The sequence below is a fragment of the Sceloporus undulatus genome, chromosome 5, assembly GCF_019175285.1.
Source record: "Sceloporus undulatus isolate JIND9_A2432 ecotype Alabama chromosome 5, SceUnd_v1.1, whole genome shotgun sequence".
NCBI lineage: Eukaryota > Metazoa > Chordata > Lepidosauria > Squamata > Phrynosomatidae > Sceloporus > Sceloporus undulatus.
The window spans coordinates 39,101,581-39,114,848 of NC_056526.1; the positions used below are offsets into that span (position 1 = coordinate 39,101,581).

Genomic DNA, 13,268 nt, shown 5'->3' on the forward strand with positions numbered 1-13,268 from the left:
CCATCTGCCAAAGCAAGCACAAATCTCTTAGAGATGTGGAGAGCTGGAGGTGTGGACTAGACACACCTCCCAGCTCTAAGGCTTTCATGCTCACCATGACAAATGCACCGAGACACACACAGATGTGGATGCCTACAGGGGCATTGGAGAGACATCGGGGTGCACTATGTGCACTGACAGGAAGGCAGATTTATCCTTGCCTGGCCTGACATGCAGATCATTGCTGGCAGACATTCCACATCTCTGTGCAGCAGGGCACATCTCCTTGCAGTTTCCAAAGATTCAGGATAATAGAAGCAGTAGAGAGAGCCAGCATGGTGTTGTGGTTTGGACTACGGCTCTGGAAACCAGGGTTTGATTCCCATCTCAGCCATGAAACCCACTGGGTGACCTTGGGCCAGTCACACTCTCTCAGCCTCAGGGAAGGCAATGGCCAACCTCCTCTGAGCAAATGTTGCCAAGAAAACCTCATGTTAGGGTCACCATCCGTTGGCACACAGTACACACACATTACATGCAAATAGAGGAAGAATGCTATCCAAGTCACAAGCCTGCTTCCTAGATATCCCAGTATGGCTGGAAACATATCTAAAATATTGGGGGAGTTCAAATCCTGAACGTTGTGGCTGGAGGAAGGAGTTAACAGTCCTTTTGCTTGAAACTAGCTGCTCTCTCCAGAGATGCTAAGCAGACAATGCCATAGGGAAGCTGCTGAAGAACAAGGAGGAGGAGGAAGAGAGGCAAGAGAGAAAAAAATTAAAATAGATGTGTGTGTGTGTGTGTGTATAGAGGGGTAAACATGTCTCTGACTCCATCTTTCTAGTCCATTTAACACACACACACACCCTTCCCTTTTTTCAGGAAAACACATTTTCCTCCCTACCAATCCAGACAAGGCCTCCCAGGTCCTGGATCTATAGGGCCGCCCTAGATCCCTGAGGGAAAAAAGGGGGAGGCAGCATTGTGTGTGTGTGTGGTGGGGAGATTTTGCAGGGATGGGGACTAGGCAGGTCATGTGATGTGGTGGTGGTGGTGGTGGTAGTAGCTGCTGGAAACCTCCTTTAGAGAAGAAGAGGGGAAAAGCAAGGGGAGGGGAGAGAGAAAGAGAGAAAGAGACTGAGAGAAAGCGAGGTGCCACCCACTCTGAAATCTTCTCTGGTGGCTGGGGGGTGGCTTTGGGGCACAGAAAAAAAAGAAAGGAGACAACCCCCCCCCCCACCAGCCAGAGACAAAAGAAGGATTCATGTTCAAAGGTAAGTCGGGAGGTGGTGGTACAGGAGGATGCTCTGGCCAGGTGCAAGGCGTTGGTTCATGAGGCTGCTCTGGCTAGGCACAGGGGGGGGGGGAGTCGAGGGGGATGCTGTTGCTGGGAGCAAGGTCCATGAGGATGCTGGGGGTGGTCCATGAGGATGCCCCTGCTAGGCATGGCGGGGGTCCTTGAGGATGCTGTTGCAGGGAGCAAGGTAGTGGTCCATGAGGATGCTCTGCCCAGGCGCAGGGATGCAGAAGAAGGAGGAGGAGGGATGCTGAGCAGCTGCAGGCTCTCTCTGTGTGTCTTGGCTCCTTTCATTCTCTTTCCTGGGAAGAAGGAGAGACCAGCCAGGGCCAAGCCAAGCTTGGCAGCCGGGGCAAAGCCGGGGGAAAGGGAAATCGTCTCTTCCTCCCCATCCTTTCCCCATCTGGCTCGTCAGGGGGGAGGCTGGAGAGGCGTCCAACCCAGAGAGAGGCTTTTGTGGAAGAGGGAGGGAGGGAGGAATGGAGGACAGCCTGGAGGCCAGCTGGCCCAGGGGCGTGGGAGCAGCTGCTCTTGCTGCTCTGCTTTCTGGCCCTGTGGATGGGCCAGGTTTGGAGCCCTGGTGGCTGTGGGGCACAGGGGTGGTAAGGAGAAGTAGAGGAAAGCAGTAGAAGGTGGAAAGACCCTGGAGTCTGTGGCTTGTGAAGGTGGGGAAGAGAAAGCACCTCCTCAGTAGGTGAGGATCTTGGGTGGGGAATATCCTTTCTCCATATTAAGGGGGAGACAGGGAGAGAAGAGTGGGAGGGTGCAGTTGAGAGGGAGGGAGGTTGCTTCTGCACTGCAGAATTACTCTGGTTTGATCCCACTTTAAGTGCCATGGCTTCATGGTATGGACTTCTGGGAATGGTCACTCTGGTGCCACAATAAATGATCATTCCCAGAATTCCATAACATGGAGCCATGGCAGTTAAAGTGGGATCAAGCCAGATGACGTCTGCAGCGCAGATGCAGCCTGTGTTAACAATGGGAGTTGTGAGACTGCTAGGGGATAGGGCCAGGATCAAAGAAGAGCCAATCTTTTGTGTGTATGTGTCTTCAAGCAGCTTCAGTGATCATGGTGATGGGGGGAGGAGGAGGAGAGAAAGGCTACACCATCCTGGTTGGACTAAGAGCAAAGGCCTCCTCCTGCTCTGATGAACCATCACCAAGAAGCATGAGAAGCTGCCATAATGAGAGCCAGATCGAAGGCCCATCTACTGTATTGTCTTCACTGACTGTGAATAATGGCTCTCCAGGGTTTAAGAAAGGGATATTTGCCTTTCCTGCCTGGCAGTGTTGGGGACTGAACTTGGGCCCTTTTGCATGCAAAGCATGTCACCCCTTACTACAGACTTCCAGCTCTTTTCTTATATTGCAACATAGTCCTGAGTGGAAAATATGATAGGGAAGAGAATAGTACAATAACTAGGTGTGTGTGTTTGGGGGTGGTGGTGGTGGGGGTGGATAGCTCTGTTCTGTCTGTATTTTGTTCTCCATGGTGATGATCCAAATTTAGGTAATGGTGGCCTGCCACAGCACCAGCTTCAAAAAGTTTGGACAGGGTAAAGTTAAGGCTATAAGCCACACATAAATTAGTCCTGTATTTCTGAGATGCCATGTTTAGGATTCTACTCATTTTTTTATTTTTAAAGGGTTTGGGTTCTATTCCTTCTAGAAGTCAAGTATCATTGTGTAGATTAGTGAACACTGCTTGGGATTATTCACATGGTCAAGAGCACACCCTTTTTTGAAAATCTTTTTATGTGTTCCAAGGCTGATGTATGAATTATTTTAAAATGGGATTGAAGACGTGAAGGTTCGGGTTCAATGAATTTTGACGTGTGCATGTTTTGCCTATAGTCATATGGTGTACAAAACCAAGGGGCAGGATTTGAGTCCAGCCTATGAGATTGTGACCTACTTAAGAGTGGTATTGTTCTAAAGACCTACATGCTTTTTGCATTATATAGTAATGAAAAGCCCTAGTTTTACAGTTTTGGGGCTGGTGTGTGAGATGAGGCTCTTATTGCCTGCCTATTTCTATGAACAGAGAGAGTGTGGAGAAGGGTTTCTAAATAATATTGCCTTCCATTTATAGCTCTCCTGTGTTTTCCCCAGTATTTCTTCCATCTTGGTTTCCCCCATTATTATTATTATTATTATTATTATTATTATTATTATTATAAAAATCCCTTAAGAAGTGAAAAAGGGCATAGTTGCACAAAGCCTTTTGACTGACAGGGTAGTCATAGGAGCCATTTATCTAAAAGCACTGGGGAAAATAGCACCTGCATCTTATGCTTCTATGCTTCCATAAAGGAGAAAACTGATCCTTTAAGAAAAGTAACAATTGGAAACCCACATGAAAACTATTTCAATAACAGGAGCTTGACTCCCAGAAGTGTACATTCAGTGTGCACCTTTTGTGCATGCTAGATGTGATGTGTGGGCACTTCCAAAGGCTTCAAGGGAAGTAGGATCCCTAAATAACAGGCAGCATTTTTAGTGAAACTGGAGGTGTATTGGAAGAGAGCTGGATTATTATTAGGACAATTAGTGTTACTCAGACAGGGACAAGGAAGGGAATTTTGCAGCTTGCATGTGTTATTTATACTTCAATGCTGTAGAAGAAACCAAGGAACTGAACTTGAGGAGATGCCATGAAGCAGTAGGAAGGGAGGTAGAAAAAGAGGAGAAAAATAGCCTTCCATATATAAGACAGATGGAGAGATAGATGTAGAAAGAACCAGAATTTATGGATTTTCATCAGGTCCCAAAGTAATACAGCAAAGAACAGCCAGCATAATGGTTTGAGTGTTGGACTAGGACTCTTGGAGACCAGGGTTTGAATCCTTGCTTGGCCATGGAAATCCACTGGGTGACCTTGGGCACAGTCACCTTCTCTCAACCTCACAGAAAGGCAATGGCAAACCCCCTCTAAACAAATCTTGCCAAGAAAACCCTGTGATACATTTGCCTTTGTTGCTGTTGACAGTTGACTTTGATTTATGGTAAACCTATGAGTGAGAGACCTCCAAGTCACTCTGTCTTCAACAGCCCCACTTGTGCCTTGCAAACTCAGGATTCTGGCTTTCTCTGCTGAGTCTATCTACCTGTAAAAGAGTTCTCCTCTTTTCCTACTGTCTTTTACCAGTCTTCTATCTGCAGAATTCTCCTCTGGCACCATATCTCAGATGAGTTGATTCTCTTCCTATCAGCCTTCTGTCCAACTTTCACAACCATACATAGCAACTGAGAATACAGTGACATGGACGATCCTGACCTTGGCATTGAATAATATATTCATTAAATTTTAGGCTCTTGTCTAGTTCTTTCATAGCTGCCCTTCCAAATACTATTATTCTTCTGATTTCTTGACAGCAGTCTCCATTTTTATTTATGACTGAGCCAAGGTATAGGAATTTTTTTACTATCTCAATATCTTCATTGTCTACTTTAAAGTTATGTAAATCATTTGTGGTCATTACAGTGTGCCTGCATCATACGCGGCTGTGCCTATGTCCAGCGTATGTTGGAAGCCGCACCGGAAAGACATTTTCTGCATCCCATGGTGCACCGGGAGCGCACTGCAGAAACAAGTCCCATTAGTTCTAATGGGGGTTGACTTTATGTGTTTTTTCCCTTACGCAGTGGGGTCTGGAACAGATCCTCCGCATAAGAGAAGGGCCAACTGTATTTTTGTCTGCTTAATATTCAGCTCTATAATTGCCTTTGCACTTTCTTCCTTGACTTTTTCAGTAGTCGTTCCAAGTCTTTGTTATTTTCTGCTAAGAGTTTGGTGCCATCTGCATATCTTAAACTATTGATATTCCTTTCACCAGTTTCACACCTCTTTCTCAGAATGTAATGCAGCCCTATGTGTAATGCATTTGGTATACATTAAACAAACGGGTGCTAAAATGCAACCTTGCCTGGCTCCCTTGCCTATTGGAAATCATTCTGTTTATCCACATTTGAAGAGTTTTGGCGTTCAGCTTCCAAAAGGCCTAGCTAGTTTGGCCAGTAGTCAGGAATTCTAGACAGTGAAATATTTCAAGGATCAAAGGTTGAGAACTACACAATTAAATGTTTTGCTACGATCTGTAACACATAAACTGATTTTCTTCTGAAATTCCTCAATGCAATTTATTATCCAACATATATTTAAAATATGACTCCTCATGCCTCTTCCTCTTCTGAACCCAGCTTGGACATTTGACATTTATTGCTCCATATATGGTGAAAGTCTTTGTTGTAGAATTTTGAGCATCATTTTCCTTGCATGTGAGATCAGTATAATGGTCCAATGGTTACTGCAATTCTTGGTGTCCCCTTTCTTGAGAACTGGAATGTACATTGAGCAATGGATTGGATTTGAATGTATATTGAGTTTGAGTTATATCCCTTGACTGCTTTTGCTATGTTTCTCTTCTCTATTAATGCCATCCCATATCTTTGTAGATTTCCATTTGCTAAATAAAACACTGTAAGTTATCAGACTGAAAATGTCCTATTCCTGTTTTCTCTGAGTGATCCTCCTCCAGTCTTGCCCCTCACTACTGCTGCTGCCCAGCAGCTGTTTGGCGCATTTAGTTTGACTCCTCAGCAAAAGCCTATCTGACATGGGAAATTCTACCAGCAGCATAGCCTCTTGCCTCACAGGAGCATGCAATCTCACCACTGCAGAAAGGTAGTGCCATGGTGGGAGATTTGTCCTAGGGTTCCAGTAAGTCAGAAATGGCTTGAAGAGACACAACCACACAGCAGCAAATAACAGAGTAATATAACTCTCACAATCAGCTAAATGTTATTATTACCTAACTTAGCACTTAGAGGGAAATCATCTTCTGGATGCAAAATGTTTCATAATGCAACCCAAGATATGTTGTCACCTAAGGCAGAAAATCTAAACAGTGTCCCAAAGATGGCAACAATATAAAAGTAAAGTATGTGTGTAAAGTTATAAATATAATATAAAAGTATAAAAATAATGTATATACAAATATAGAAATGACAATTTGCTGCCCTTAACAGTACTTCTACCTGCCCCCCCATCTGACACTTGAAGCAGGCTGCCTTGAGCTATTTAATGGTAGTCTCCCCCCCCCCCCTCCATTTTACCACTGAAATTCTGGCAAAACAGAACATGTCCCTCATAAAATCTTCAGCAAAACCAATCTTGCCAGATTATATTTTTGGAATCCTCCTTCTACAATCCTCTAGTGTTTTTTTAAAAATAGCTATAGGATGTAAATGAAAAAGGAAAGAAAAATACCAGTTTAGGCAACAGACAAACTAACAAAAATGAACACAAATTCATGTACACAAAATGAGATGTGAAGAAGGCATCTGTAGTAAATGCCAAACCTCTCTCCCCCCTCACACTGCCACTATGGATATAGGTCAGGGTTAGGCAAGTTGTTTTTGCAGCTTCTGTCCCTCCCCCTGGAATACCATTGAAAACATAGTTGCACAAAAATGCCTCTTCCCCACATTGGGGTCCTCCAGGAGCAGTGGTTCTGCAGCAGAACAGGGTAGGGGGTCATCCAGTCTCCAAAACAAAAAGAAAAAGAAATCCAGAATTAGACTTCCATCCACTTTCAGTTCTGATTTATTTATTTATTTTTAAAAACTGACATATTGTTTTCCTTCGGGAGCTGTTGAAGTACATAGTAGGTCCTGAGTAGCAAAATCTGGGTTCCAGATCCTCTGAGGTCCTCTCCTACTGCTGTTGCTGCTGTTTATTGCTGCTAAAGAAGGAAGGAAGGAATATCTGGAGCTGTCTTTTGCACAGTAAGCCATCCCTTTTAGAGCAACAACAGCAGAGCAGAGAAAAACATGACCTCTCCAGAAGACCCCATCATCCACCATGTTTTTGCTTCTAGTTCAAGAATTGTGACTATGTTTGCTGCCAGCCCCCAGACAGTTGACTGGAAAGTGAGGGCTGCACTGAACAAATCTACATTCTTGCATATGAGAGAGAGCAAGAATTCTCCTACTTCATGCAGAGTTCAGTACCTTGGACAGGTCATTTAAACTTCTGAGTACAACCCAGAGCAGATACGCCTCTCCACTGAAATGGAATCCATCAATCACTGGAGAAGGAATAAGATACGCTTACTGATACTGAATTTGGCAACCCATCCTGCAATTTCTTTTTTGAAGGTAATCAGTGTCACACAAAATCATGGTCTGAACCATTGTGAAAGTTCAGCACAGACCCTTGAAGACTACCTTGAAACCACAGCTAATGCAGATACTGTGTATCTGCTAGGATTGTAACTAACATAATCAGGTGGAACAATATTGTACCAATTTTGAAGGAGTTGCCTGGTTCCTGGTTGCCAGTGTGTATGTGTGAAGCTGTAAACAGCTTGGAAACAAAACTCTACAAGAGCATCTATCACCAGATGATCCTGAAAGTGAGGAAAGAGAATCACAACATATTCTCCATCATGTGTTATAAAGTGTGTGAGAGAGCTATTTCAGCTGTGGTTCTCCAGTTATAGAATCCCCTCACCTGAGGTGTTGTTGGCACCAACTCTGCAAATGTTCTGAAATGAGTTCAATTATTTAGTTTTTTAAAAAATTGTAGTACATTTTAAATGGCTGATTTGGTCCGTTTTACTGCACTTGTTGCTTTTATTTGTTCTGATGACATCGTTTGATGTTAGGTAATGCTTTAATTACATTTTATCATGTGTTGTTGTTGTCTGCCTTCAAGTCATTTCTGACTTATGGAGACCCTAAGGTGAACCTATCACAGGCTTTTCTGGAGCCAAGAGTGTGTGACTCACCCAAGGTTACCTAGGGGTTTTCCACGGTGAAGCAGCAAATTGAACCCTGATCTCCAGAGTTCTTATCCTACATTTACACCATTACAACATACTGGCTCTCATGAGCATTATATTAATTACATATGAAATCATTTTTTTTATCATTTTAACCATATTTGTACACAGACTTGGTACCTTAAGGATGAAGTTCTATTTTTTTTTTAAATAGATAAATAAGCAAGCAAGCAAAAACAAAGACAAACTAATCTGGGACATCTTATATGAAACAATAGTGCTATGGGAATTGCTTCTGAGCAGACAATTAAGGGACCAACATGCATATATCTTAGGGTCAGATTTGGCTCCATGTCCACTAGTTGCTGGCCCAAATCAAATATATTCCAAACAGAAACTACAGTACTAGAGTCCCAGAGGATAAAGAAGACGTTTAACAAAGAGGAAAACTTCATAGGAGAGGCAGATCCTTTGCCAGGCTTTCCTTGGATCAAAGAAAAAACCTTGGCAGAAATAGAGGAGACAGGAATTCTTGCTGCCTGTTCAGAATAAGGACAATTCAAGTGGCAAAGGTTGCTTGGTTTCTCAAAGTATGCCAAAGGTTGTGAAGAAATAGCTGTATTAGATGTGGGAAAATGGCATAATGAAGGAAACAGAAATGGGCCAAAACTGAACTGACCAGGACAAGCCCAGAAATGGTAACTAACCAGTTTAAAATAGTGTGTTTCTGAGAGATTTTGTGACACTCTGCTTTCACCCCCCAGGAACTTGGGAAAGTTACTTTTTTTAATGACAGGTCCCAGAATTGACCAGCTAGCATGGCCAGAGGACTATTTTTGTTTTGTAATCCCACATTACTAAGCACTGGGTGGTTCAGAATTAAATTAAATTAAAATATGATATTCATGCATATGGCGAGCACATGATGCCAGGGCTATTTTAAGTAGATTCTTGTGGTTTGCAGGATGGAACTGTGTTGGGTATTTCTCCTGTCATGATTAAAAGTGGGGAGAGGGGAATAAAAGTTGTCAGAGAACTGGCTGCATGTGCTCTTCATGCTTTGTCAGGAAACTGGAGCATTTTGGGGTTGGGTGGGAGCAGCTTCAAGAGAGGTTTTTTTTAAAAGACAGCATAACCTTCAGGAGATGCTCTGTCAACACAGAAATCACAGGCTCATTGTGAAATGTCAACAGCAGGTTTCTAGCTGAGGAGAGCTCCTTTTAGCCTTCACATCCCATCAGTGCATTTGAGGAAGTAGACTGGAATCCACAAAAGATCTTGCTAAAATAAATCAGTTAATCTGAAAGATGGACAAATCCAAATGGATGAAAGTAACCCTAATTGTGCCTGATAGCATACAGCGGTTTCTGCATTTAAATTCTCTCTTCTCATGACCAACACATACACCCAAATGTATCAGTAACTATTCCCATGCATTTCTGTCCTTGGCAGATAGTTTTCCTTAGTGAGATAAAAGTGATAATTGTATTATGTTCTCAGCGCAGTTTCTTTTAACCTTCTCTGAACAAACCCAGCTCCCTAAAGCCCTGTGCAGACTGGCCTTAAAGGCAGGCTTGGGGATGGAGTTGGGGCAGAGTGTCCACAGTGCAGTGTGATGTTGTGCTCCACTCCATATAACGCATAGTGTCACAGTGCTCCTCAACTGAAGAAGCACCGTAAAGCCATGGCGCTGGAGCTATCATGCCCTTTGCAGGGCCATGGCATGCAGTTAATGCGGTCCCATTCTGGCTGTAAAAGTGTGATGCTGTGCCCCTAAGTCTCTCCTCATAAGGCATGGTTTCCAGACCCTTCACCATTTTGGCCACCCTCCTCTGGACATGCTCCACCTTGTCAACATCCTTTTTGAATTGTGATGCCCAGAAATGGAGGCAGTATTCAAGATAAGGCTTGACCAAAACAGAATAGAGTGGCACTATTACTTCCCTTGATCTATACACTATACTTCTATTGATGCAGCCTAGAATCACATTGACCTTTTTAGCTGCCACATCACACTGTTGACACATCTTCAACTTGTGGTCTACTAGGACTCCTAGATCCATTTCACATGTAGTCGTGTTAAGCAGGTGTCCCCCATCCTATATCTATGCATTCCATTTTTTTCTAAGTGCAGTACCTTACAGATCTCCCTGTTGAAATACATTTTATTACCTTTGGCCCAGCTTTCTTCAGCTATGCCAAGCTTTGGGAAACTAATGTTTTTAGACTACAACTTGAGATTCTGGTGGTAGTCTAAAAACATAATATTTCCAAGTTCTGAGCCCTACAGTATCCTGAGTTGTTTTAAAGGGCTTCTTCACAGCACTCACTATAAGAACTTGGCACTGAATAAATGAATACAAGAAGCCACTATATAGAGGCTAAGAAACTGTTTAAAGCATTTGGGCATTGCTATTGGTACTGGATGTTCCATGAGTGGGTAGGACAAGTTTCTTAAGGAGTGCAGCTGTCTCTGTGGTAGAAGGGCCACAAGTACTTTACTTTCATTAATCTCAAAAGATGTTGGTTTCTTTCAGCTCTTTGAAAAAGTATTGAAAGGATATTTTAAAAACAACTGCAGAAAACGCTAAAAGAATGAATCCCTTGTCTTCTGGGAGAAAGAAATACAAGACAGCTGAACTAGGAACTAGGCTAAGGGGAAATGCCTGATCTTTAGATCCACGCTATCTGTCCAAAGAAAGTACTGTATTATTTTTGTCCAATTGTGTAAATAGAAATGCAATGGTATTGCAACTTTCCATTAATTGCTATGCGTAGTTGAAATCTTTCTATTTGAGCTACTTGTTTTTGACTAGGGATAGGATTGTGTAAAAACTATCTTTTTATATTTGGAGGAGTTTATGTTGTCAGCTTGTTCTCTGCTATATGTTGTGTGTCATGTTGAGAGCTGAAAATGAGTACTAATGGACTTGGGGGTAGACTTCAGCTGAATATTAGCTGAAACTTTATAATAGTAACAGTTTGATTACACAAGCAACTATCTGGATGGAAAAGTGGGAGCTGTCTCCTACTATAGGTCTTAATGCTTCCAAGAGGATGTTACCCTACCTATCATACAAATCCCCCTTTAACATGATGATTTTATCTTTGTGTAATTGTTACTGGAATAAACTGAGAAGAGTGTATTTATGGGCCACATTTAATCCTGAATTTCACAGTGGGCCAGCTAGTTTCCAAATTACAGATAGGGTTGCCAGATCTCAGGACCCAGCTCTGAGTGTCTAGTTTCATGGACCAGATAGAAAATGAGGATCCAAATTCTTGGTTTGGTGGGCTCAGCTTCAGGAAAGAGGAAATGCTTGTGTGCAAATCTTTAGCTCAGCTGGTAGAGCAGCAGCTAGCTGTGATTTGGAAGGCTTCATGGATTTGTTGCTGCAACTCACAAAGACTCCCCAGGGTTCTATATATTTACTTAGGAGTTTATCACATTGTTAAAAAACGCGACTTACCATTGCCGTTTCCAATTCAAATCTGGGATACATCCGGATATTATTGCACTCATTTTGCTGCTGATGCTGCCGGTCAAGTGCAGTCTGGCTAACTTCCAGCTAGAATCCAAGCTCAGCCGGCCTCTTCAACACAGTGAAGGTCCTGGCTTTGCAAATCTGCCAGCTGAGCTTGGATTCTAGCTGGAAGTTAAATGGGCTGCACTCGGCTGGTGGCATTGGCAGCAAAATGAGTGCAATAATATCCAGATGTATCCTAAATTTGAATTGAAAATGGCAGCAGTAATTCATGTTTTTAGCAATTCAATAAACTCCTTAGTTAGCTTCCTCCTTGCATTCCAATTGTTGTGGTATCAGGACTCACAGGACTTCTGCCCCGCATCCACTTTCTGGCTACAAGCAAGCTAGATTAAATGTTTCTTATCCAGTCTCCCTAAGTTAGTGAGACGGAATATTTCCCTCATTTCACCTAGATCTAGGAACAGCCACTTTAACTAAGATTTCTGTCTTTCCAACATGGGAAAATATGCTCTCTCTCTCTCTCTCTCTCTCTCTGAGTGTTTGAATGACAAGCTTTGAGCCACTGTACATGAGACTTAATACATTATACTTTATGACACCGCCAGGGGCTTTCCCTAAGTCTCAAATTCTGGTTTGGAAATCTCAGGACCTGGGACTATCCTGAACTAGCAATGTCAGTTATAGTAAGCTCAATTTCTAATGCTTTGCTGATGTCATGTGTATGGAGTTTATCACACGGAGAGCGAATTGGTAAAATCCTGTGAAGAAATGGGATTTTAAAATCCAGGTGTTGTTTGTCAGATGCATTGGCGTGACAGAGAAATAATGCAAAAATAATCCAAATGGAAAGCTTCTTTGTGTTTTTGGAATTTAGTGAAAGTAAAAAGGAGCTGGTTTTGACAACTTTGCGTTTAGGCTATTTTTGCATTATTTCTCTTTCACGCAAATGTCTTTAGAAAAACATCCCACAAATGCAGGGTTTTTTCAACTTTCTATTCGGGTTAACCCCAAATGTCATCTAAAAAACAACTTGAAAATGTGGGTTGTTTTCAGTTTAAATTTAGTTTCTGCACAGGATTCGTCCCATGTGATAAATGTGAGATATAGATTTCTAAGTACCAATGTACCAAATCAAATTAATCAGGATAAAGTAAGTGAAGCAGCAATTTCCAATTTATTAATTACAATCTTGCAAGAAGGGGTGTCTCAGTTAGCAGGCACACCTGTCTTCAGGCTTTACACAACATTTATAAGCCATTTTCTGTTACAATATTTTATCTGAATTTTCATTGGATAATGTATAAACTTCTAGAAACTCCTTTCACATGTGTATTTTTCCCACACCTACTTCATATACAACATACAATGCATGTTCATTTAAATTAGTCATTATACATTCATGAGTGTGTTTACTAATATTAAGAATGTGCAGAAGAGAAAATCTCTTGAACTTTAATTTACCTTTTAGAAAAAGTGAAATTCATTACAATTAACACTTCCCACCTCTTTTTTATCTTGTTGCCCTTGTATGTTAGCTGAAAGGAATGTGTGTTGCTTTTGATGCTTGTACATCCAAAATTGTTACAAGTTTAGTATCTTAAACTTAAAAAAAAATTGGGTCTGTATTTTTGGCACATTATGTAAAAGATCTTTTGCAAGGGTTGTGAAGAATTTAAAAGGTAACCATTTTTTTAAAAAATCTGGGGCCTGAAATAC

General features: G+C 42.1%; 1 protein-coding gene across 5 annotated transcripts in view; it reads left to right on the forward strand.

The window, feature by feature from the left end:
* SEPTIN3 (septin 3) overlaps positions 1-13,268 on the forward strand; it is a 32,753-nt gene that overhangs the window by 3,910 nt on the left and 15,575 nt on the right. Inside the window, exon 1 of one of the 5 annotated variants that reach the window (XM_042467761.1) lies at positions 1,029-1,253. The exons of 2 other annotated variants lie outside the window; for them this stretch is intronic. In XM_042467761.1, coding sequence (XP_042323695.1) covers positions 1,244-1,253 — 10 coding nt within the window. In that variant the 5' untranslated portion in view covers positions 1,029-1,243. Of the gene's footprint in view, positions 1-1,028; positions 1,254-1,530; positions 1,550-1,825; positions 1,971-13,268 lie in introns of those variants that run through there. 2 more of the 5 variants (XM_042467763.1, XM_042467762.1) reach the window with 2 other exon arrangements.